The sequence below is a fragment of the Dipodomys merriami genome, unplaced genomic scaffold, assembly GCF_024711535.1.
Source record: "Dipodomys merriami isolate MVZ:Mamm:240054 unplaced genomic scaffold, mDipMer1.0.p SCAF_20, whole genome shotgun sequence".
In the NCBI taxonomy this organism is placed as follows: domain Eukaryota; kingdom Metazoa; phylum Chordata; class Mammalia; order Rodentia; family Heteromyidae; genus Dipodomys; species Dipodomys merriami.
Genome location: NW_027203382.1, coordinates 24,409,534 through 24,435,608, shown reverse-complemented (window position 1 = coordinate 24,435,608; position 26,075 = coordinate 24,409,534). Strand labels below are relative to the sequence as shown.

Sequence of the window (26,075 nt, the reverse complement as noted above, 5' to 3'; positions counted from 1 at the left end):
CTTTACTTTATTTTCTATCTTCTATGTCCTACTTCCAACAATCAATTATCTATCTATATACATAAAAGTTTAGCATGGTAAATAAATGCTGACTGATAAAGTTACAAAGTTACTAATGGGATTTTTTTTTTAAACTGCAGCAAATTAATACTTAAAAAGTTTAATTCTGTGTTCAAAAGATTTTTTTATGTACAAATGTTTAAAGATTAAAAAGATCAGAAAAATAGATCAGAAAAGATCAGAAAAATATTTACAAAAATAGGAATTTCAGAGTTTTAATGATGCAGATGAATTTATGATTCTTTAATCAGCATATATCTTTCTTTAATCAGCATATATCTTTTTGTCAGTAATTCTGTACTAAACAAGTCAATGTGATTTTTTTGTTGTTGTTGGTTGTTGGGCTTAAAGTCAGGGCCTGGGCACTGGTTCTCAGCTTTTTTGCTCAAGGCTAGCAAACTGACACTCGAATCTCAGCACTACTCCTGGTTTTCTGGTAGTTAATTGGAGTCTTACAGACATTTCGCCTGGGATGGCTTTGAACTGCAATCCTCAGATCTCAGCCTTCTAAGTAGCTAGTATTACAGGCGTGAGCCACTGGTGCCTGGCTCAATATAATTTTTACTGGTAAATTTTTATTTTAAAACTAAAAATAATAAGAGTTCTGGTTAAAATCCATTCAATACTTGCTAAAAATCAGTTCTGGGCATTGGATGATTTACTGAACAGAATATAAACTAAAAATGTCTTGTTTTCCTAAAAAAAAAGTTAAATGTTGAAACTATTTTTCTACTCTAACAAGAATTTTAATGAAGGTTCCTTATAATTTAATTTTCCAGTATTCTTGAAGAAAACTAGTAATTAAGTGAAAAACTTCTTTGAAAATGCTATATTTAAACGATATATATTACTACTTTTGGTAGCCAATTTCTTACCCAATTTTAAGTGCTGCAAGAACATCATAAAATTTGAAATTAGAATGCATAAGAATGCTAATGCATTTCATGTTATGCATATGTTAAAATTAAAGGTGGATGACTAAAAAAGCCCAGTCTTGTAGGGAATAATTCCTTTTCCAAAATTATAATATATATATCTGGTTCAAGGTCAAGCAGTTTAAAACTTTCCAATTATACCCACTTTACATATTCTTATGAAAAGAACTGTGTGAAAATATGAAATTACTGAAAGGACAAGGTGACTATTTTAAATGTCAAAATCAGTATTTTAACGTAAACTAAGAATAATGAGAACACCAAGACTTGTCATAAAGAAGCTGTTTTGTCATTATTTTAGAGATTACAACACACATACAAGTGAATTTTATCAAAATACAGCACATTTCTTCTACTATATCCATAAAAATCAATCCTATGTAAATAGTACTGAAAATCAACTAAAATGAGTTAAAATTTACAAAGAGTTGTTAAAGGGTTTCAATCAAAATACTAAAACTATACAATACAATAACCAATTAACATTTGAAAGAAGTGCAGTATTTGAGTTCACATATCTTTTTAAAAAGTGCTGCCTAAATATGACTAAAAGAATGAGCTGAACCCAACTCAATTTTGCAAAAATTAATGTTGGTTTTTTAGCTAGCCTGTAAGTCTTAATTAAATCAAGGTTGAAAAGAAAGCATAATACATTAAAAATTCCTGTTATATTTCTTTGAAATTAAAAATGAACATAATAATTGCATATTGCTTTAATAAAAGATTTCAGACTAGCCTCAACTAAAACAGTTATTGGTCTTTTATGGCACATTTTTCTGGTCCAAATAACCATGCATTAATTCTTACCATTGCATGTTACTCAAATTTTATTTGATTACATACAACAAAAAATTTAATAGTTTGGATAAACAAAATTAATAAACCTCTATCATTCAATACTTGTTACAGTAAGTAGGAACAAAGGCAGTTGGCGGTAAAACAATTACAACTTAGAAACCCTTTAAAGACTCTGAAGTGTCGAGTTCACATTTAATGTTACCTGTAGGAACAGCCCTTTATTTGAACATCGTTAGATACTGGTAGGCCTCAAGACCCATCCTTCTGCTCTACAACTTTCCACAGCAATTCTCTATCACTGTGCCAGTTTCACAAACTTACTTTGGTTTCCTAGCTCCATGTTTCCTTTTACTTTACCAAGGCAATACAAGGCCAAAAACTCAAAAGAGGTATTCCTGAACTTTCTTACATTTTCTGTCACAGGCAACATAGTCTTAAAACTGGCCTAAAGTTTTAGTTTCATTTTCTGCTTAAAACAAAAATTATAAATTAGATTAAAATGGAGTACTAATTATAAAACAGATTGCAAAGTACCACCATTTGCCAGAAAAAAAAAAATCAGGGGATTTCCATAGTACAGAAAATTCATGAACATGCGCTACAGCAGAGTTAAAAATTTCCTGTAACTAAAAAATTAAAAATTGAGTCACCAGTAGCAAATGTAAAGTCAGTGGCTATGACAAGAACAGATCTTGTAGAGTTCATAAAATGCAATTATTGTCTTTTACCTCTTTAAAAAGACATGACATTTTATTGCGTTATTCTATTAATATAAACACATGAACAGACAGTTATTGTCTCATTCTTCGCTTCCAGATTTTTATAGGAAATAACTTTTAATCTGGCCTTGGAAAGTGAACCCACCAGCACCATCTTCACCTACTCATTCTTCAATTCAATATACACATAGCAAAAACCAACATTTCACATCTCTTGCCCACATCAAAAAAAGTAGTTTCAGCAGAAAACCAGTTGAATAAAAACAAGGGCATAAAAGCTGAGATAGATAGCTCTGCCATCTGTCTCTGGGCTACAATCAAGGCTAACTATTGCCTTGCATACAGTTCAGTCATGTGTATGAAATCCAAAAATAAAACTAAATTTATACAAAAACAACCTACATTTGTTTTTGTAGCTTTGATTGCTATGTTTAAAAACCTAACAAGTTTTACATGGTATGAATTCAACAATCTCCTTTATATTCTGTACAGTGGTTCTTTCCCTCTAACCACAAGACCCATTATTTCATTAATGTACAAATTTGAACATAATTGAATTCTTCTTTATATATAAAAATAGTCAAAATATTAATTTCCCTGCATGTATCTTCCAATAAATCTTGCTGTCCATCCCCCCATTTTTTCCACAGTGCTTATGAGGAAACTTCTCGTACAATGATGAGTTCTACTATATTCTGGAAAGTTTTTAGCAAGGATACTGCTTGTCCATGTTCAATATTGATAAAACTGTAGCCATTGGCCTAGAAGAAAAAGGGAAAAATGCTTTTTAGAAAAAAACTTTTCAGTCACTTATTTGCATTCATGCATGTAAATTTTTGCTAGGTAATTCATAAATTTAGCAAAAAGAATACAAGAGAACCACTTGGGCAATTTAAAACAGCATGAGGACTAATATACCCTATTCTATACCTAGGAAATACAACCTGCGAAGATGGAACCCAGCAATTCATATTTTGTTCAAGTTCTCAGACAATACTGCCCAGTCAATGATAGAGAGCACTTGTCCAAGAGACTGTCAGACAGGGTGCTCTGTGTATGTCCATGCTGTGCATCCAGGTGGATCAAACTGCAACAGGAACATACATATTCTTCCCATTGTCTTAATACTTATTAAGGTTTTACTCTGCACCAGACACAGTTTTAAGTGCTTCACATGAATTAAAAATTTTGATTTTCATAACACTAAAAAATTCTTTCCACTTATTTAAGAGAAAACACAAGTACAGACAGGAACAGTAACCTCAGTTACAAAAATGAAACCACCAATTCTCAAATGATTTGTAAAAATAAATGACTTTGAGAGTAAGTGTGTGGGTGTAGAGGGAAGGAGAGGAGAAAAAGAATGCTAAAGATAATATGGTAGTCAAATGAAGTACAGACAAGTGTTGGTTATATTGTTATACAAATTTTCACTGAGCTTGAAATTAAAATTATACGTTTATTTTTCTAAAAACTATTTCCTGAATTTGTATGTCATCTTTGCACAGAGGTCATGTTAATCTCCTCTGCATCACCCCAATTTTAGTATATGCAACATTCTAGTGAGCACTAAATTTCAACTACTGAACTCTAATGTCTTTGTCATTTTTGATTTGAAGGTTCATTTCATTGTTATCTGAGCCAACAACAGTGAAGGTAGGGATAGAGAAGGAGATGCATTTGTGACTAAGGCTTTTCTTTCTATAACACACGTGTTTAGGTAAAATGAGTTGTTCAAGGGATAAAGAAAAAAAGGGGACATGGGAAAGAAAAACCATTTCTTAGATATTCCTTTCCACTTTGACATGATAGCCTGTCTCCAAGAAGTAGTACTTCGAGTTCTAAACTAGTAAAAATTAACATTTTGGAACTTAAAAACAAAATGCTGTATGAGACATAAGTATGACTTGCAAGGTATAATATGGAAATAGTTTAAGCTACAAAAACATTAGGAAGAATTGAAAATGAAAAAAAAGAAACATTTACATTAATTACCTGAATAATTTTATCACCTGGTTGCAGTAATTTTGATGCTGGTCCCTCAGGCTGTACCCTTGTTACAAATATTCCCTTTAATAACAACAAAAACAAGGTAATTTAAAATAACAAGTCTAGCCATGTTAAACAAGCTGTCTCCCTGACATCTTTGAGTAACACTGAAACAACCTAAAGTAGTTTTTGCTTATAATAATTCTGACTTTAGGGATTTCTGGTAAAGTGACGAAATTACTTTGTGTGTGTGTGCCCACACATATAACATTCCCGCAACAAGCATGCATATGCATCAGAGTACTGGGGTTTGATCTTGGCCTGGGCATTGCAATTCTCTAAGCTTTTGAAAAGTTAAGACTGTCAACTCTACCACTTAAGCCACAGCTCCACTTTTGGCATTTCACTGACTAATTAGAGATAAAGTCTCCCAGGCAGGCTTTAAACCATGATCATAGATCTCAGTCTCCTAAGTAACTAGGATTACAGGAATAAGCCACTGGTATCCAGCTGAAATTACTTCTTTTGATATAGAGAAAAGCAGTAAGAAAATTAACAATCACCTGGTAGCATCATGCATATTTAAAACTTTGGTTATTTTCCTAAAACATTAACGTAAACTGACCAAGTTTCAAAACAGAAAGCTAATAGCAAAGAAGGCAGCAAAAATTAATAGCTATATAGATTTACATAAATATTCACTGAATTTTCTATTACATATAAGAATGAAATAAACAAAACTTTTAATTGTTCTAGAATATATAATTAAAACTTACATCATCCTCAGGTTTGAACGGGTTTCCTCTACCCCCAACACCTCCTGATATGCTAAATCCAAGTTCTGGATCTTTTTCTATTCTTACACGAATCTGATGTAATATGAAAATAAAGGAAACTTTACTATTTCAGAAATATTTACATGACAACATCCATATTTAAATATTGATCAGGATGAATTAAGTTTAAGGAAAAGGGTATGTAAGGATTCATCAAAAATAAACATTTGGGCAGATGAAGGGAAACTACAACACAGAATATTATGTTAATGAGTTAGTGAGTTAAAGGCACAGTGGGATTATAAAGCATGGCTCCTAACTTCATTGCTTATTTTATGAGACTAGTGAATCAACAATGTCAACTTTATTTTACTTTTTAGACATTATGAATTTCATGACATGGTGCATACATTCAGAAAATATATAGTATTTTCACTTTCCATTTGTGGAACATCTAAATTACACAATATTTTATTCTTCCTGGCTTGGTTTGTAAAATAGCTTAAAAAATCCCTTAATTTCTTTTTATAGTGACTCTTCATTTCCTTATTCTATTTATATGCTTCAAAGGAGTTGGGATTTTTTTTAACTTATCAATTGGTAATACTATTTAACTGCTGTAAAAGAAGGTGCAAAAACTTTTTTTTTTCTTTGAGACAAGGTCTTGTTTATGTATACCAGGTTAGTGTGGAACTCTTGGAATAGCTCAAAGCTGGCCTCTGCTTCAGCCATCTCAATGCTGAAAATTATAGATATATGTTTAGCTAATATATACACTATGCTCAGATTCAAAAACTAAATTCTTTTTACAAAATCTTTTACCAGAAATTCAACTAAAATAACGCAACTTATCTCTAAGCAAACTTCTAATAAGCTAACAAGATATAAAAATGACATATAAGTGATATAACAAGATATATAAGCCCATACATTTTAAAAATTAAATACTCAGTAATTTAGAAACTACAGTCAAATTTCAAAATCTGAGAAGACTGACATGAAATAAATATGCCATTTCAGTTTTATAGTGTATTATTTATATTCCTGAGAAAGGGCTATCATCAACCAATTTTGAAAATCAATTGCCTTAAGAGTTAAAAATAATACCCATGGGGTTGGAGGCAAGGCTCAGGTAGGTAGAGCACCAACAAATGAGCAAAAGCATCAGTTATCAAGTTTGAGTTCCAGTCTCAAACAAAAAAGTAAAAATTATGGCAAAAATATTAAATCCTAAATAATATGTTCATAAAGTCAAATTAAAAACTACAATTTAACACTATAAATTTAACAGAAAACTCAAACTTTAAACAAAGAGGTAAAAATGTTAAAACTCTGTATGAATTTATTACTAATAATTAACCTGTAAAAACACAAGGAAAGCTTTGTCTCAATTTCAAACAGTCTTGATTATTCTTACCTCTTGCTTTGCCAGTTCATGGCCTTGTCTAGGAGAACAATGGGGCTGTGCATATGGAGGCTGGTGGGCCACTTTCAGCATCAAATAATCAATTAGTTGTTCTCTAGAGGGATGCCTTGCCACAGATGCCTGAGGGGGATGATGGATTTGACTATAATTTGCCTGAGCCCTGAGAGGCTGGCCCATCTGTCCATTACTCAAAGGCATCTAAGAAAAACATGAAGTATCTTAAAATGACCAATAGTGAAGTATTACTACAAATACTTGGGTTTTCTTTAGGGAGTATTACAAAGATCACTACAGTTTTACATTCTAAATCATACAGAAACATGCCACGGATTAGTTTCCTCTATTTTTAAACCTTAAAGGAACACAGTGTCTTAATTCTTGCTTGAGTGCTGGCTAATTCATTCTTTTAAGCTCATCTATATACATTTTAGAAATCTTATATTCTTTCATTCTTTAAACAAAAAGTCATATTTACATTTTAAATTATGTGAAATATAAATATCCCTCTTACAATTACCAAATGTTAAATAGCAAATAGGAAGCCAAAATTTTGTTAATTAATTGAGCCTCTTAGAAGGGTATCCTTTTCTCCTACTATATCTAGACACACATATGCAAAAGGAGCATTTAATGTTTTTCCTCAGGAAATAAATTAACCTTGTGGTGTAATTTTTTTCCTAAGCTAAAAATATTTTTCCATAATTATTCTTTTCTTTTCAGAATTAACAAGTCAACCCAGTCATCTGTGTAGTAGAAATTGGTTTATTCTTTACATCTGTGAATATGCATGTATCAGCAATCTTAACTTTGTAAATATTAATTCCACAGAATAGCAACCATAAACTTAAATGCTGCTACTCTAATTTTCATAAGATAAACAAAAATTGAGACTACTACTTTGTTGTTAACAGACTATCTTTAATATTCAGTTTTTATAGATTTAATCTGAATTCAAACTTAAAATGACTTACAGAAATGCAGCTCATAACTCTTGTTAATGTGAGGAATTTGGCTGAAAAAATAGGCTGTATTTGTATTATAAATGTTTGCATATAAAAAGATTTCTGTAGCCAAACATGGCAGCTTGCTTGTAATCCCAGCTACTTCGGAGGCAGAAGTAGGATTCTGGTCTAAGGCCAGACTTATGGGAAAGCTGGAGACCTTACTTGAAAAACAAACTAAAGCAAGAAAGGATCCGGAGATGTGGCTCAAGTGCCCTGAATTCAAACTCCACCATAGGGTGGGAAGAGAGATTTTTTTGCACAGCAAAGCAAGTAAATGCTTAAAGCTATTCACTCATTTCAAACAATCTGGTTGGTTGTTAACACAAAGGTAACAAGGAAATTTCAGGTAAGTATGAGGAAAATAGATGGGCTCCATTTCCCTAAAATCATTCAAAAGTAGCAATGCTTGGAGAACAGTTTGACAAAAGTTTCAGAAATGGATGCTCTTTGTAATGTGTATCTTCCTGAAAGATAAAAAAGAAATTTGGTTCTAGTGAAGAAAATTTATCGTGATAGTAATCATTTTGATTACACTAATGTTATATTTAAGAACTTAGTTCACAGGTCTGAGAACAAGCATATTACTCTGAGAACAAGGATATTACTCTGCAGCAAGTCCTGGTGAGGAAAAAGCAAAATGAAGTGCTGAATTATCCCTACAATTTTTGAAAATATATAAAAAAAGCAAAGCAATAAATTATGGTGGTTGTTATTACTTGGTAAATTGACTTAAAGCAACTAATATGCCAAGAGTAATTAACCCGTTGTGTTGTTGCTTTATTATTTATCACAAGTATGTAGATACTGTTGGTTTTTCTCTACATTTATACTGTTTAATCAGTGTCTTTGCCTGAGAAAAATCAGAAATTACTGGTGACCTCTGCCTTTGTGTATATGTGCACATGCTGTGCTAGAGACCTAACCCCAGGGCCTCTCATAGGCTAGACAAACATGCTACTACTAAGTTGTATCTCCAGAACACTATTTAAAAAACAACAATGAAAAAACGATAAATACACTGGATTTTCTTCTGTAGCCCAAGCTAGCCTTGAACTTTTGATCCTCTTTCTCAGCCTCCTGAATGCTGGGATTATGGCATGTAATACTATGTGTTGCCTAGCCTATTCTTAAGGTTACCTGACACCTGCATATTTAGTTGTACCTAAGTCAGGGTTAAACAAATACATGGAATACATATTTTAATAAGCTATGATTAGCAAATGCCTTGAAATTTTAAAAAAGAATAAAGATAAACTCAGTGACCTAAACCACAAAATGTACATGGAAAGAAAGGGAAACTGCATGGCAGTGCCTGATTAAAAGAGATAAAATATACAGCATGTATGAGGGCCTACCCTCAAGAGCAGTATAAAAGTTTTAATAAAGTCCTTCATAGTTATATCTAGCTATATTAGTGGCATGTAATTAGTTTAGAAAATGAGAAAGAATAGCTGAGTGGTATCTCTGAAGGTTACTATATATCTGTATTGGCCACAAGCAATCTTTATGTGATTACTACTTGTTTTTGCAAAAAGTTCAAAGAATAAAACCATTACCTATTCTGCAACAAAGACTTTCAGGGTGATTTTTAACCATATTCAATTTTTTTTTTTTTTGGTCATGGGCTTGAACTCAGGACCTGGGTGCTGTCCCTGAGAATTTTTGCTCAAGGATAGCAGTCTACCACTTAGAGCCACAGTTCCACTTACTATTTTTAGGTGGTTTATTGGAGATAAGAGTTTCACAGCCTTTCCTGCTTGGGCTGGCTTTGAACTGTGATCCTTAGATGTTAACCTCCTGAGTACCTAGGATTACGGGCAGGAGCTACCAGCACCCAGCTCAAAGAATTTTTAAATGATTTAATAATAGTAAGAGTGAATGAAGAATGAAGCATTTAAGAGTAATTTATCTTCAACTCTCCAAATAGGCTTACTGTCAAGAATGCAAAAAAGAAGAAAAACCAAATAAAAAAACAAAACAACAGTTCTCGACTGAAATAATAAGTAGTGGCTTCTACAGAAATCCAAAGGCAAAAGTAACATGGCTTTCCAGTGTAGAGAAATACATTGAGAAGCAGCAGGCAGGCAAATACTACTTTTTTCTTGTGATTTTTTTTTTTTTTTTTTTTTTTTGGTTGTAGTCCTGGGGCTTAAACTCAGGACCTAGATGCTGTCCCAGGGATTTTTTGCTCAAGGCTAGCACTCTAGCCACTGCTCCACTCCTGACCTTTTGGTGATTAGAGGTAACAGCCTCAGGGACTTTTCCTGACTAGGCTGGCTACAAACCTTGATCTTCAGATTTCAGCCTCCTGAGTAGCTAAGATTACAGTCTTGAACCACTGGTACTTAGCTCTGAATTCTTTTTAAGTAAGCTGTACTAACTAGAGTAGGAAAGCTCTTATGCAATTAATTAAACCGTGTATAAGATTTCTAGCTGAAAAGCACAAAGTAACAGTAATCTCCCAGATACATCTGCATGTATTTCCTAAGCACCTACTTTCATCAAGCTGTCTGGAAGAACATCTTTGTGACTAAGTGAAGCTGATGAGTAGTTCTGCTGTCCTGAAATGAACATATCATCTTGGCAAGGATCTCCTGGACTGGATGGCTGAGGATGCTTCAATGTAGAGGAAATAAAAAGTAAACAAATGATAATACTCTTTGTGATGTAAAACCAAAATAATGATGATGCCTGAAAGGTGATTAGGAAAAAAATATTGCTAGGCAGTATAAAGAGGCAGACCCAAATCAGGGTACAATCATCACTGCTATCTAAAGTTAGTACCTTTAACTTCTTCCAAGCTATGTAGATAATCTATCACTTAAGCCATGCCCTAGATAATTTTTGCTTTTTTTAGATCGGGCCTTATGTTTTTGCTGGACCCCAGCCCAAACCATTATCCTCCTATCTACAACTGCTAATAGTTGGGGTTATAGCTTGAGATAGGGTCTTGCTCACTTAAACCACAATCCTCTAGCTCTCCGTCTCTAAAAGCTGGGATAAGAGGCATAAGCTGTCATATCTGGTCCTAACACTCAATATTCACGAGCAACTAATATATTCCCATTGAACACTAAAATTTACCGTTGTCTTTTCTGACAGCATAGAAGCATATAGAATTAAGAAATTACAGTGGTGAGCACTATCAATAAGCTTATGGTTCTATAAAACTTGGTGTATCTTAATTCTGTCACATTAACATTAGTCCAGTATTTTAAAAGCACTGATTTGGAGAAATGTTTTAAAATGAATTAGCTCCTATCTTCATTTACCAAATAATATACAATTTACCCTCCCAAATGCTTTAAAGATAGAAAGATGAGATCCAATATATCAACTCTGAGTCTTTCTTTTGACAAATCTACTGGAAAATACATGATCTGTATTTTTGACTATCAGTTCTATTATGCATACATAGCTTAGAAAACAGAACAGATTGTATTTTTACAAAGAAATGTAAACTACGTCATACCTGAAAATAACCTGAATTCCACATAATGTTATACTATAGAAAATGTAAGAATTTAGAATTTAATCTTAAAAGAAACTGTATTTGCATTAGATCTATCACATGTAATTAGTAATTACTTCAATCTATGGCTTAGTATTTTTTGGATATGGTTTGATCTAATTTCATGTATTCGGAATATATTTCATTTTCCTTCTTCTCTCTTCTTGCAATATGATTTCAGGATAACAACTTAGGCCACAGCTTAAATTTGAACTCAAGCCTGAATGTGTAACTATGTTTATCAACATTTTCAAAAAAACAAGCATATCATGAATGAAAACATATAATATTATAGACTCAGACGCTGAATTTAAGAAAACTAAGCACAAATGTGAAATAATTTGGAAAGAACAATTGTTCCACACAGCTATCAGTGGCAATGATTACCCCTGAATTAATAAAAAGTGACTGGCTGTACCACATGGACTCTTTTGAGATGAAGCTTGAATAACTATCACTCTTTTATCCCTCCTTTATTTAAGTTGAGAAGTTTCAAAATGACTGCTGCTGTTGTAAGCATAGAAAACAAATGATAGCAGGTGACAGGACAGAACAAGACCAGACCTGGTGAATGCAAAGTAAACTAAATTCATGAATGGACTCTTACTCTAAAACATAACAGAGTAAAGCCAGAGACGCATTTAAGATGGGGTGGGTGCTCAGAAATAAAGTGAAGAGCTCAGAAGAAAGTGAACAATGAAGCGAAGTAAAAACAAAACTATGATGAGAGTGAAATAAGAGAAAGATTTTTCCAGGATAAAAAAAATTGTCTAGAGACGGTATTACCACTAAGTTCTCATGAAAATATTCTTTAATGAGTCACAGAAGTTGTTCTGTTCTTCATGGTAGGGGGACATCCTTTTGACTTACCCTTTACTTTCATTAGAACAGTAAATCTGTCATGATTAAGGATGAAATGTGAACAATGAAGCATTTAGGATTTGCCTTCCCACTGATAGTTATTACAATTTCTAGTCTGAAATTTAGGATTTGCCTTCCCACTGATAGTTATTACAATTTCTAGTCTGAAATTTATGTCCAACAAAATATGATTAAACTTAGGTATATATAATGCTTTCCAATGGCCAACTTTTCAATTAATGAAGTTAAAATTATTCTTTCTTATCCAAAGGTGTAACTTCTCTGAATATTTAAAATACTATTTATTAAAATGAACTCCAAGGAAATGCAAACACGGTTTTTTTTCTTGTTACTGTTGTTGGTGGGGTCTTTGCTTTGCTTTCACTTTTTTTTTTCCTTAGAGGGAAAAGAGGGGGCCAGAAAGGGAATGACAAACAAAAACTTATTCCTCCTTAGCTGGATGCTGGTGATTCATGCCTATAAGTACTAGCTACTCAAGAGGCTGAGATCTGATGAACAAGTTTCAAAGCCAGCCTGAGCAGTGGCTCAAGTGGTAGAATGTCAGCTTTGAGCAGAAAAGCTAAGGGACAGTGCCCAGATTCTGAGTTTAAACTGTAGTACTGTTAAAAAAATATCCTCCTTACAAAAGCTGTGGATTACATATAAAATAGTCCTATAACCATGAGTTTGGAAAAGCAAACTGATTTTAACACTAAGATTAAAAACACTGTAAAGAATCGTCTTTAAAAACATTTCAAGTAGTTATTCCTACTGTTTACCTCTTTTTGCATAAATGAACAAGAATTGACTACATCATTAGCTTCTGATGGGAGAAACTGAGGAAATAAAGGTTTGAACTAAATCAGAACTCAACAGAAATAAACCATACTTGAAGATCAAGTTCTAGAACTAAGCCATGAAAGAACTCAGAGGAAATGAAAATTTCTAACCAACAGAGCACTTTTTTTTTCTGAAAATGTTAAGGCATTTGAATATTTTAGTTTTCTCGTCTATGTTCTACAAGTACTGGTCTACTGTAGGTACTCACTCGAAAAATGTGCCCACCAGAACCTCTTCCGTCTGCAACACTCAAGGCAAGACTGCCCTGGCTGCCATGCAGATCCCTAGAGCTGCCATAGTGACAGCTGCTTACAGCAGTAAAATTGGAATTAAAGGACCTTGACAGCATGCTCTGAATAAAGAGGGGATAGAGTTAACAGAGATTAGTGTAGCATGCAAAATCCACAAGACATGTTATGTATGCAGATTTACTTATAAGTATCCCCACGCAATACCACATGGAAATAATCATGCAACACAACTTTCTGAGCCACTGAAACTGGCACTACTTGCCATACATTACATGACAACACACACATACATAAATTACATGTAAATACAACCATTCACATGTTTAAGCATTGAGGAAGAAAGTATGTACACACATTTGCTTTAATTTATTAAGTAATATTCTTTCCTTTACTCCTAACATGACAGGAAACAAAGTGACATACCCAGCAATACCTGAACTATTTTCTCTATGTAAGAATAATTTTACCAACCAGTAACTAAGTCCAATACACTTCTATAGACTCAATTTCATTTTATATAAATTTTGTCCAAGTAACTTGAGCATGTAAGTATACATACTACTAACAAAATATATTGGTAAAAAATACAAGACTAATGGACTAATGGCTCACTGAAATTAAAAATTATCCCCCACACTTAGAAAGAAATGTAGAAAATGCATGTGTAGTGAATTATTTGTCCTTCAGATAAAAACACATTAAAGGAGAGGTAGTGTTGCAATCTCCCATCCTGGGTTTACATGAATACCCTAGCCAGTAACCCCAAACTGAAGTCGAGATTCTCATTGTTCCTACTTATTTATCCCCAAACTTGTTAAGTGCTTGCTGTTCTTTCATGTGGATGCTTTTAGTCACATCCCTGAGTATTAAGAACTGGGTCAAACTGGGGAAACTAAATTTTTGCCATAGTTTGTTATTAAAATTTCTTAACAAGCAATTACATATTAGTATTAGATAATATATACCTTCTCTAATACAAGAAAAAGCACAGGATTTCAGAAAGAGCTATAAAAGTACTATGTACTTTTTAGTCATTTTGTGGTTTCTAAGGTAATAGCTAATTGAAAAACTAAACATTGAGGTTACATGTTCTCAAACCATTTCTCCAAGAATAAGGATTTTACAGAGAAATTTCAGGTTTGTTTTTTTTTTTTACAAACATTTGATCAGATATGAAAATAGAGAAATCCTTATGTATGCACATAAATATATGTAAACACAGAGCATTAATGTGTTGGGTGGTAGGAGCCTTTTAATATATGCCGATCTTGGAACAAAGCTTTTCCTGTCATCTCTAAACATATGTGAGCTTACTGTAAATATTGAGCTAATAATAAGGCTTAACGCAGACCTCATACGGAATTCGGGGTTGTACACAGACATCATCCATGTAAAATTGCACTCCTTGTAACAAAGTACAGAGTTCTATGAAATGCTAAGCAAGATATTCTGGGTGATGTTGTCCGTTATGCTGAAGGATTTACAGTAAGTGATTAGTGTTGGACAGGATTTGGGGTTATGCTCAGTATAAGCAAGTCCCTATGTTTGATTATCAGTATTAAAAAAAAGTGAACATGGCAATTTATCATATATTACTCACATTATAGTTTAAAAGAGGTTTGTATCTGGGTTTTTATAAATGAAAGAAGATTATCAAGTGCAGCAATTCAACTTTGTGATTAAAAAAGCTATTTCTTTTCAAATTTTGCTTACTATTTTAATTAAGTCATGAGATTTTCAAGGAAAGGTCTGTGTTTGGATTCAAAGTTTTTATTGGAGAAGAATAAGTAGGTTGCTACTAAAAAGTCTTAAAACTAACTTTCAATAAAATATCTCATATTACTAAACTTTACTATGCAAAGAACTGTTCAAAGTACTAAATTTTAATTTCAGGAGTTACCTTACAAAGTAGGGTAGGCACTGTAAAATCTCCGGGGGAAAAAATTAAAATGCCTAGTCTGTCAGAGCTATGCTGTGTACACCTATGTCCATCTGTCTATGTGCATGTAGGCAATAAATAATGATCCATATAAATCATGTGCTGCTAAAGTTCCTAATTGGTAATATATTTATGTAGTGCTTTCAATGTTTATGATTCCTATATTTTATGAATAGCAGCAAAAAAGAATACAGAAAAAGCAAACTTCTAAAATCATATTTAGAAATTTTTGAATACAAGAAAGTATCTGTTTAAATTGCATTGGGGACTTACAGAAATAGAATTAAAATGTAAGATTAATTTTTATTATGTAAATTACTCAAATTATGCTTCAGTATTAAGAATTCTAAGTTATTTATTGAATGAGACTTTTAGGAGGAGGATGTCAAATAGTACTAAATTATCCTCAATAAAAACGACCACATATAACATTACAGGATCAAGTTTTCAAACTAAGTGCAAAAAAACCCACAAAATGGTCAAAAATAATCTTTAAAAATCTCCAAAATCCCTAGAATCTCCATGGTAAAATATAAGAACCACTCATCTAAATTAAAGGAAAAAACATAAAAATCTACACACAAATGTTTGGTGGTCTATACCATCAATGAAGAAATTCCTGGCAGCAAATTATCTGGGGATAAAGATGGAAGATGTTGGATAAACCTCACATATGTATACATGTGGAATAATGTCTCTAGTACCACTACAAATTTCAAATTAAACAAATATACATGCATATATATTTTGTTGCTAGTAATTAACTTGAAGTCAAGGTCTCTCACTTGCCAAGCAGAAGCTCTACCAGTTAAACCATGCCTTCAGCACCTTTTTCCATTGGTAATTTTTTTTTTTTTGGGTCCGGTAGTGGGGCCTGAACTCTGGGCCTGGGCGCTGTCCCTCAGCTCTTCAGCTCAAGGCTAGCACTCTACCACTTGAGCCACAGTGCCACTTCCGGCTTTTTTCTTTTTTCTTATGTGGTGCTGAGGAATCGAACCCAGGGCTTCATGCATGCAAGGCAAGCGCTCTACCACTGAGTCACTTTCCCAGACCCTCCATTGGTAATTTTTGAGGCCAAGGTCTTACTTTCAGCCTCGGCAAGCCTGAGTTGTGATCCTATTACTTGTGCTTCTCCTTTTCTCTGGAGATGAAAAGCACAAACCATAGTACCTGGCCACTGGTTGATATAGAATCTCATGAACTTTTCTGTTCAGATTGCAATCTCAGGATACCTACCTCCCAAGTAGCTAGTTACAGGTTTAAGCCACTGTGCCCAGTTTAGATCTCTAATTTAAGTCATTAACTCTAATTTTACTTTGTGTTCCAAGCTCTTTGTATACCCTATTATCACGTTAAAACCAATTACCTTTCCTTTTGCTAAATCTTTCCACTCTACTACATTACTTCAAAGATTACAATCTCTCTACTACTAATACTTCTAAAAAATAACATTTATGACCAGAAACCAGAAACCTCACTGTTTCTTGAATCCTTTATTTCACACAATCCCCACAATTGTAAAACACTTTATCAGTCTTTCAGATTAATTTCCAATTTCAGCCACAATCCTAGCCAAGGCATATATTATTTGGCAGTTCATGACTGAACTTATTTCCTAAACTAACTCTTACCAGCTCATCTGGAACACTTTTGCCTGAAATATCCTAAAATAAATCTGCTATCACGTCAATTATCAGTTCAGAAAATGAAGTGGCTCTCCTCATGTTTACACTGTTCAACTGAAATTTTCCTTTTGGGCTTTTAAAGTTGTTCCATTCACTTCATATATCATACAAAAATGTTAAAGTAACAAGAGAAATATCATATTTGGTTTTTAATTTTTTTGGTGTTAGTTCTGGACTTGAACCCAGGGCCTGCCTCAGCTTTTATGCTCAAGGCTAGTGTTCTACTTCTTAAGTCACAGCTACACTTCTGGCTTTTTTGGTGCTTAATTAGAGGTAAAATTATCATGGACTTTCCTGCCTGGGCTAGCTTTGAACCCCAATCCTTGGATATCAGCCTTGTGAGTAGCTTATAGGCATGAGCCACCAATACCTGACATAATTTTTTTAACTTTTAATTAAAACAATTGTTTAAGCAGCATAACACAACCTATCAAAAAACTATTTTGGTATTCTAAATGAAAACAATTTTAATTGGCTGACTTTTAAAATAGTTTACAGTATTATGAAGCCATGTTTATTGCAGCACTATTTACCATAGCCAAGGTATAGAATCAGCCTAGATGTCCCTCAATGGACAAATTAATCAAGAAAATGTCCTCCCCCCAATATATACACACACTATATATTGGGCTGGGAAGGTGGCTCAGTGGTAGAGCACTTGCCTTGCATGCCTGAGGCTCTGGGTTCGATTCCTCAGCACCACATAAGCAAAAAGAAAAAAGCCAGAAGTGGCACTGTGGCTCAAGTGGTAGAGTGCCAGCCTTGAGCTGAAGAGCTGAGGGACAGCGCCCAGGCCCAGAGTCCAGGCCCCATGACCGGACCCCCCCCCCAAAAAAAAATTCCATTTTGTGTGTATGTATGTGTGTGTATATACATATTCATATACTAAGAGTGTGTATGAAAGAATGGTATTGCACTATTTGTTTTCTGTGTTTTCTTTTTGCTAATCCTGGGGCTTGAACTCTGGGCTTGGGCACTGTCTCTGAGCTTCTATTGCTCAAGGCTAGCACTCTACCACTTGAGCCACAGTGCTACTACTAGCTTTTTCTGTGTATGTGGTACTGAGGAATTGAACCCAGGGCTTCATGTATGTGAGGCAAGTACTCTATTCTATCACTGAGCCACATTCCCAGCCTGATATTGCACTATTTGTAAAGACTTGGAAAAAACTATGGTAAGCAAAATAGTCAAGCCCAGAGAGACAAAGGATGTGTATTTCCCCTCATATAGGGAAGCCAAATTTAGCTTACAAACGCTTAAGTAAATATATTGGGTGGCATGCAAGTGTATACAAATGTATACACTGAAATACAGCAGGTTCAAGAGACATCTCAAATAGTGTAATTCCTTAGAAAGCAAAAATCAAAATTCAGCAAAATAAAACAAAGGAAGTGAGTACTTGAGAGGGGTGGGGTATGGTCAAGGGGGAAGGGATAAACAAATGAAGAGAAGAATCCAAGGGACAAGACTCCAATTTATCTAACTAGAAATTTAAGAAGAGTAAGGGAAAGAGTGGGTAGGTGAGGGTTGAGTGAGTATATTGAAAGGGGTGACATTGATCAAGATATATTGTGTTCATAAACTGCTTTGTTAAAAGGCAGCTCCTTTCTACAACTAAAAAGAATAATTATACTAAAAAATATGCACATCTATAGTCTTTCATAATAAAGACTTTTTCAGTAGCAATGACCAATACTATTACATACATATGCTATATAAAAAGAAAATGATAGTAACAATCACTATCATATATAACAGATACTATTCTATCTATTAGCTAACTTAATTTTTAATAACAATTCTAGAGTAGCCCTTGCTTTGTACCTATTTTATAGATGAAGCAAGGTAAGGGAAATCTAAGTTTACTTTTCAATTAGCTTACTATGCATTAAACATAGTTCTTTTAAAAAACAACAATGGATTATAGATTTTATTAATATCTACCTAACAGGAAACTTTAGGAGAATAACTTTTTTTTTATTGTAAAGGAGATGTACAGAAGGGTTATAGTTACGTAAGTCAGGTAATGAACATTTCTTTTTGAACAGTGTCACCCCCTTCCCTCATTTTCTCCCAGAGAGTAACTATTTTCTTCATGAAGTTTTTTAGTATCTGAGTGCTTCCTTTAAAAAATAACCTTTGATATCTTCTGATGGGTTGCTTTCATTTCTTGTAAGAAAATGTTATGCTATAATGTATGAACAAATAAAGAGAAAAATTTAATTGATATTTCTTGGTTATACTCACATGCATTTACATATGTATACTTACTTAATTTTAAGTACATGTAAATTTAAAAATAAGTCATTAGGCATGTAACTTATTGTGCTTCCATTAGTACAATTGTTGAACTAATGGATGAACTCTGTTACTTTATGGAAGGAGTTGCACTTTGTGGCTGAACAGGTAACAATATTTTAAGTACCTGGCTACACCTGGCTTTTAATTCCCTGTTTATCTGGGATATTAACTCTGATAAATGGGAATATTTGGTCCATATCATAAGATCAAACTGTAACACAGAAAGATTTCTGAACAGTTATGCTATGTAAATCCTATACAAGAAAATGGCTAGTTCTTTTTTTTAAAGTTTTTTTTTAATTTAAAGAGTTAACACAATTATTTTAAATTGTGGAACATCAATTTTTTTATAATATACCTGAAGATAAAATTTTTACATAAGCAGTCTCATATGTAAACGTTAAGACCAGAGAGAATAAAACATTAAAAAAATCAGTTTACTAAAAAACTGGAGAAAATAAACTAGAAAAAATATGGCAGAGCTCTTAAAAGCAACACATATTCAACATATTTACTGGAAATAAGCTGGACGATATGACAAAATACTCAACTGGCAATCTGAGAAGTCAATGGCTTGGCAACCACATTATGGGAAAGAGTATCATGTATGTATGTTTAGAAATAGGGAGTTAGCCTGTCGGCTGCAGATTTGTGTTCAGACAGTTTTCCTTGTTTTTCTCTGAAGGCCTCTCTTAGTTTCACTGAATTCTTACCTCTAAGTAAGTATACAACCCGAAAACTACTATCCTATGTTCTCCAAGAAACTGTACATCAAAAAAAATCTCTTCCTCTAAATCTATAACTCCTTCTCTATGTCCAGTAATAATGGCATTTCTAGTAATCAGTTATTCAAGGTACAAATCTCAAGCTTTATCCCTTCACTCCAATGACTCAATATATGAATATTTAAACAGAAGTAAACTCTGATAAAGTCTGTTTCAGAACTGTCTCTTGAACTCATTCCAGTTTCTCAACTCTATTTGAACAGTTCACATTTCATTTCTTAAATGAATCACTTAGCAGTTTCATAACTCCATTTCTTTAACTATATCCTCTTCCCCCTAAAATCCAGGTGCATACTGCAATCATCAGTTTACTTATAAAATAGAACTATGTTCAATAGCCTCAGCCGTATGTACAGTTGTAGCTGAAACAAAACAAACAGATGGGAATGAAGCAGCAGATGTCCAGCTGCTCAAAGTTGAGAACCTCACTGAAAAGAGCTAACAATCACAGGCTAGAATTATTCAACTGATAGGCAATTAAGGATTTTTTTTAAAAAAAAATACTGTTTAATAGAAACTAAACAAGGGAAAGTAATAGAGAATAAACATAGGAAAAAATAAACACAGGAAAGATAATTCTTGAGTAAAACCCACTGAGAGATATAAAGCTAAATCTTAATTTTTTTCCATATTTGGGTCCTATCACTATTATAATAGCAATTTTATAAACTATTCTTTTAACTCTTTTGAAAGATAAAGATCTACATATAAAGTTATACAGTGAGCATAAGCATTTACCAACTGCACAGAGCCATAAAATACTCATCTGAGTTCAAGTGTATCAGAAATGCAGATCAGAGAAGTCAAGAATAAATGCCATGCCAGAGTCATCTGTGTCAGTGACAATGTTAGTTCATTTAACGTGGGACAAAAAAAATCTTAGATGAAAAATGTACACTTGCAAGGGTTTCCTGGTATTTTGTTAATTATACAGTAAACTATTTTTATTATGCTATATATAATACTTACATTATCAATAATTATTGGCAGTCAGGTAAGAAAAATTCTGAACAGAGGTAGATATGTATGTGAGTAAATCTAAAAGGTATACACATAAAGATATAAAGTGAGGATATAACCACTAGAAACACTACATAGTAAGGGACAAAGAAGCCTACAATAGCATCTCAACTCTCCTAGTTAAATTTAAACATGGAACTCTGTTCTTTGTACTAGAAAAAAGTTCCTATGAGTAGAAAATAATTTATCTTCTTTCACTTTTGATTTAAAAAAAATCAAAGAATGCCAAACATTTCTAAGGAAAATAAGTTTAAAAAGAATAATTTTAAAAAATGTATGTTCAATTACCTTTTCCAATTTTTTGGCTTCAATGTGTCGAAGTACTTGTTCTCTCCAATCATGAGGAACTTTACTTTTTCCTGGAGGATCTAATAAAGAATGTTCAGAACCAACCCTTGCATTTGGTCTTCTCGAAGGACTAGTCCGTGAATAATTGAAGTCACTAACTGACATAGTTCTCTCTGGTATTTCATTAATAGAAGGGCGAGCACTCTGAGGCCTTGATGCATTTGGACCATCCATGCTGTATGTTCGGGCAGAAAGAGGTCTCTGAGATCCTGACATCCCTGCAGGGTTTCTTCCCACTGAATGTAACTCTCTGTATGATAAATAATCTCCTTCAGGAACTTGGGCACGCCTTGTGGGACCTTGATCACCAAGATTTACAGAGGCTGTTGAGGACACACTACTTTGTCGCTGAATTGTAGTTCGATGAACTGCAGGAACTAGCCGGTCACTTGGTGAGATGGCCCACATTTCTCCAGGTCTTGCCGGACCAAGTCTCTGATGTAAATGGTATGCAGTATTAGCTCTAACATTGTTATGGTTAGAGAAATTCATATTGGCAGAATGTTTGGCGTAACTATGACTTTCTGTGCTTTCTGATCTAGGAAGGCGCTGAGGAGGAAAACTGACAGGCTCTATCTGGGGACTCTGTTTGGAGTGCCACAAAGTGTCTTTGACTGTAGCATTGCTATATTGTATATTATATTGTGGAGGACCATATGTTTGGGGTGTAGATGGTAAGCCACTTACTGTAGGGGCTCTTACTGTATCTGGCTCTTCAGGATTATGATTTGAATCAAACTTGAAAATTGCCTTTGAACCTGATATTAAATCAGAAGATGAAGAAGAACCAGTAAATACTTGCAATGGTTGATCATACAGTAATGTGGCAGACTTGCTCCTTACAATATTTTTCCCATCATTGGCAGAGGTGATTTTACCTATTGTACTTGGCTCCTGAGGCCCATTATCACTAAGAATGTCATAAATTTTTAGCCCTCCAGAATCCATATTAGTTATGCTATGAGATTTCACAACAGATCCAACTGGACCACTTTTCTGAGGGGAAAGATTTTCAGTGCTCTTAGAAATACTCATGTCAACCGAAGAATTAGTGTCTTGTGGTTCTGTTGTATTAGGAGACTGTGGTGTTTCCTCAGAATGACCATTTACCTTATTTATGGATTCCAAATTAGGATACTTATTTCCATTTTGTAAGTGCTCAGTTTCCCTTTTAGAATTAATGCTCAAAAAGCCTGTTCCAAGGACTATATCCTGTGTTTTTGATCTTTCCATTATCTCTGGTTGAAATGTATCATTAGTCACAAGTTTATTAAGATTCATGTTGATATGGTCTAGTTTATGAGATTCATCAGATGTGGCTGTTGAGTCAACACCTTTCCCAATGAGAACTAATTGTTCTTCAATGTTCAAATCATAATGAGGTAAGTTAAAATCTTTTTTATCATGAACCTTGATTTTTTCTTCTGGTGAATCGTTTAAAATATCTCCATTTTGTAAGAGACTGTTAAAATTTTCATCTTCTTGCCTAAAACAAAGATAATTTATGAAAAAGTCAAGTTCTCTTGGTATGGGAGACCATTACTACCTAATTACAAGATGTCTACTAGCAGAAGTTAAAGAGAGCTGATAAAAGCCCAGACGATAAGTATTTATTATGCATGTACTTTATTGTGTATCAAAATACATATATCAAAACATTACCATAACCTATTCATATGTGTAATTTTTGCTGTTATATATTAATTAAATTTAAATAAAACTTGAGCAGTAGTACTCACTAGACACTATTGTGAAAAAGAACTATACAACTTGTGGGTGGGGACAGGTGGTTTGGGGACAGAGTGAGGGAAGGGGTAACACTGTCCAAAAAGAAATGTACTCATTACCTGACTTATATAACTATAACTCCTTTTTATATGATCTTTATAATAATAATCAAAAAATTTTAAATTGTCTCTCAGGGTACTTGGTGGCTCATATTTGTAATCATAAATACTCAGCAGGCTGAGATCTGAGAATTGCAGTTTAATACCAGCTCAACCAAAAAAGTCCATGAGACTGTTATCTTTAATTAACCACACAGAGAGGGGGAAAAAAAAAGCTGAAGCAGAGCTGTGTCTCAACTGGTAGAGTATTAGCCTTGAGCAAAAAAGCTCTCAGGAATGGCGTGCGCACGTGCACGCGCGCACACACACACACACACACATACACACACCCCTCTATAGACAAGTAATAGAAGTTATAGTAAGTTATAGATAAGTAAAACTGACTGATAATATCAAGATTAATTTACTTGTCTATAACTTACTATTTTTCTGCCCCTTTTCAATCCTTTCATTTTTTAAAACTGTCTCTCAGGGTACTGGTGACTCAGGCCTGTAATAATAGCTACTAAGCAGGATGAGATATGAGAACTGCAGTTCAAATCCAGCCAAACCAAAAAGTCAGTGAGACTTTTATCTCTAATTAACTACATGGGTGGAGGGAAGCCAAAGTGAAGCATATGCTCAACGTATTTTGTCACAAAATGTTTTCATAGGGCTAAAAAAATGAAAGGATTGAAAAGGGGCAGATAAATTGAAATAAAGATAGTAACTTGAGTAATTTAGTAAAAAGGCACAGGACATTTTCATAGGTAATTATGAAGCTTTACATTAGCTATACATAACAATATTAAGTAAGTATTAAATTCCAATACACAGGCAAAGATAGTATATAAAACAAAGAACTGCACAATCACCCAAAGTTCTGTGTTAATTATGTAAAAATGATCAGAAGAAAAACTAAATCTGATAACTAGTATCAATGACTATAGTCACTTAACAAATGTTTTATAAATGATGTTATTCCAAAATTATACAAAACATTTTATTTCTATTTGGTAGTACACAACATATTTGTGTCCTCTTGAATGCATCTTGTATTGCCATATGCACTGATTGCTTGATCAATCCTTACTTCGTAATATAAAAAGCATGATTTATGCTATACTTTCCCAACAATAAAACAGTAAAATTGTTAAATTTTAAACTTAAGCATTATTTAACAGCTAACTGATTATAAACTAGTATTTTAAAACACTAGGTCATAGCCTAAAATTCAGAGAACAGATACAAATGATTAAATATAATTGCAACTACCTAATACCTAAAGGCATTTTGAAACAGAAAATTCTTCCTCTTTGTAGAATGATATAAAATAATTTTCATTAGTATGCCTGTTCAGAACTTAAGAACAATTTAACTCTACATGACAGTTAAAAATATCTGTACTAGGAGGCTGGGAAGGTGGCTCAGTGGTAGAGCGCTTGCCCTGAATGCCTGAGGCCCTGGGTTCGATTCCTCAGCACCACATAACAAAAAGAAAAAAGCTGGAAGTGGTGCTGTGGCTCAAGTGGTAGAGTGCTACACCCAGGCCCAGAGTTCAGGCCCCACAACCAGACACCCCCCCCCTAAAAAAAGAAAAAAAATGTACTATTAGCAGTTGGTTCATCAGCAGTCCAATCTTTCTCGTATGCAAACTCTAGTCAACAGACTGGCACTAAGGTTACTGGCATGGTCTTGCATGGATCTTGCTTTGACAACCAAAGAGCTTAGATAGTACAAATTAACTTTAAACGTCTGCTAAATTCTTGGCTACAGGAATTGTTAACATTTACACTGATCTCCTAAGGTTTGTCATACAAAATTAAGTCTATGCCAAATATATACAGCTTGTCATGCGTTCAATGGTATTTCTCCAATGATGCAACATTTCTTACAAAAATAACTTCAACATAGGTTGTTCACTAATGAAAAGTATTGATGTATATTCATTTCATCAAGATTAACAATTATTGTACAAGTATTTAATTTTGTTATAACTTTTACAAACCTGATTCTGGAATTAGTATCAGTATGAGTTTGTTTCACTGGAGAGCAGAGTGAGGTGTCTTGACTACTATCAGTATTAAGAGAAACTGAATCAGACATCCGAGATGGGGAAGAACAATTGCTGTTATTCTGGTTGCTATTGTGTGTAACTTCATCTGATAAAGAATCTGTATCCTTTGTATCATCTGAAACAATAAAAAATTTAGTATAATGAAAAACTCAGTAAGAACTTACGAGAAATGTTTTGCAGTTATGAATAATGAAATTTATATCATTCTGATTCTTTACAACAGTTAAAATAGATTACAAGGATAAGATAATTAGAGGGACCTGCAAAAGTTCAATCTTAAATATATACCAAAAACCATCAGTTTTCATGTAATCAAAGTTAGATTAACAAAGAATTTGATTTAGTTTACTGACTACAACTGAAACTGTAAATCAATTAATAATTTTAAAAATTCTTGGGCTGGGAAGGTGGCTCAGTGGTAGAGTGCTTGCCTTGCATGCCATGAGGCCCTGGGTTTGATTCATCAGCACCACATAAGCAGAAAAAAAAAAGCTGGAAGTGGCACTGTGGCTCAAGTGGTAAAGTGTTAGCCTTGAGCTTAAGAGCTGAGGGACAGCGCCCAGGCACAGAGTTCAGGCCCCACAACTGGACCCCCCTCCCCCCCAAAAAAAATTCTTGATGAAAAGTTATAGTTTACCATCCTAAATTTATGTGGGTAAGAAATTACTTCATATACACATAGGACATTTAAAAAAATCTTTTCTAGTAATGAAAATAAGTAATGTAATCAATATACAAACATACAATAAACAAATAAATTAAATGGATTTTTCAAAGGACAGTTCTCTCTAAAAGTTTTTATGGCAACTTAAAGAACTATGAATGTCAATCTCTCAATACATGAGATAGCTGTGTATGTAACAATTATACTGAACTCAAACAGTATGTTCTAATATAAACTAGAAGGGCAAAAAGTAGTATGTT

At 33.6% G+C, this 26,075-nt stretch overlaps 1 protein-coding gene and 1 pseudogene across 10 annotated transcripts in view; both read right to left on the bottom strand.

Annotated features, from left to right (window-relative positions):
* Positions 1-1,262: 1,262 nt before the first annotated feature.
* Positions 1,263-26,075, bottom strand: part of Erbin (erbb2 interacting protein) — a 128,946-nt gene continuing 104,133 nt past the window's right edge. For 2 of the 10 annotated variants that reach the window (XM_070031252.1, XM_070031251.1), the window contains exons 20-27: positions 25,083-25,266; positions 21,189-22,734; positions 13,128-13,271; positions 10,204-10,323; positions 6,695-6,901; positions 5,278-5,370; positions 4,508-4,582; positions 1,263-3,273 (exon numbers count right to left, since the gene is read on the bottom strand). In XM_070031252.1, coding sequence (XP_069887353.1) covers positions 3,166-3,273; positions 4,508-4,582; positions 5,278-5,370; positions 6,695-6,901; positions 10,204-10,323; positions 13,128-13,271; positions 21,189-22,734; positions 25,083-25,266 — 2,477 coding nt within the window. In that variant the 3' untranslated portion in view covers positions 1,263-3,165. The remainder of the gene's footprint in view (positions 3,274-4,507; positions 4,583-5,277; positions 5,371-6,694; positions 6,902-10,203; positions 10,324-13,127; positions 13,272-21,188; positions 22,735-25,082; positions 25,267-26,075) is intronic. The other 8 variants (XM_070031259.1, XM_070031257.1, XM_070031253.1 and 5 more) reach the window with 7 other exon arrangements.
* On the bottom strand, positions 3,982-4,080 carry LOC138833049 (U6 spliceosomal RNA; annotated as a pseudogene).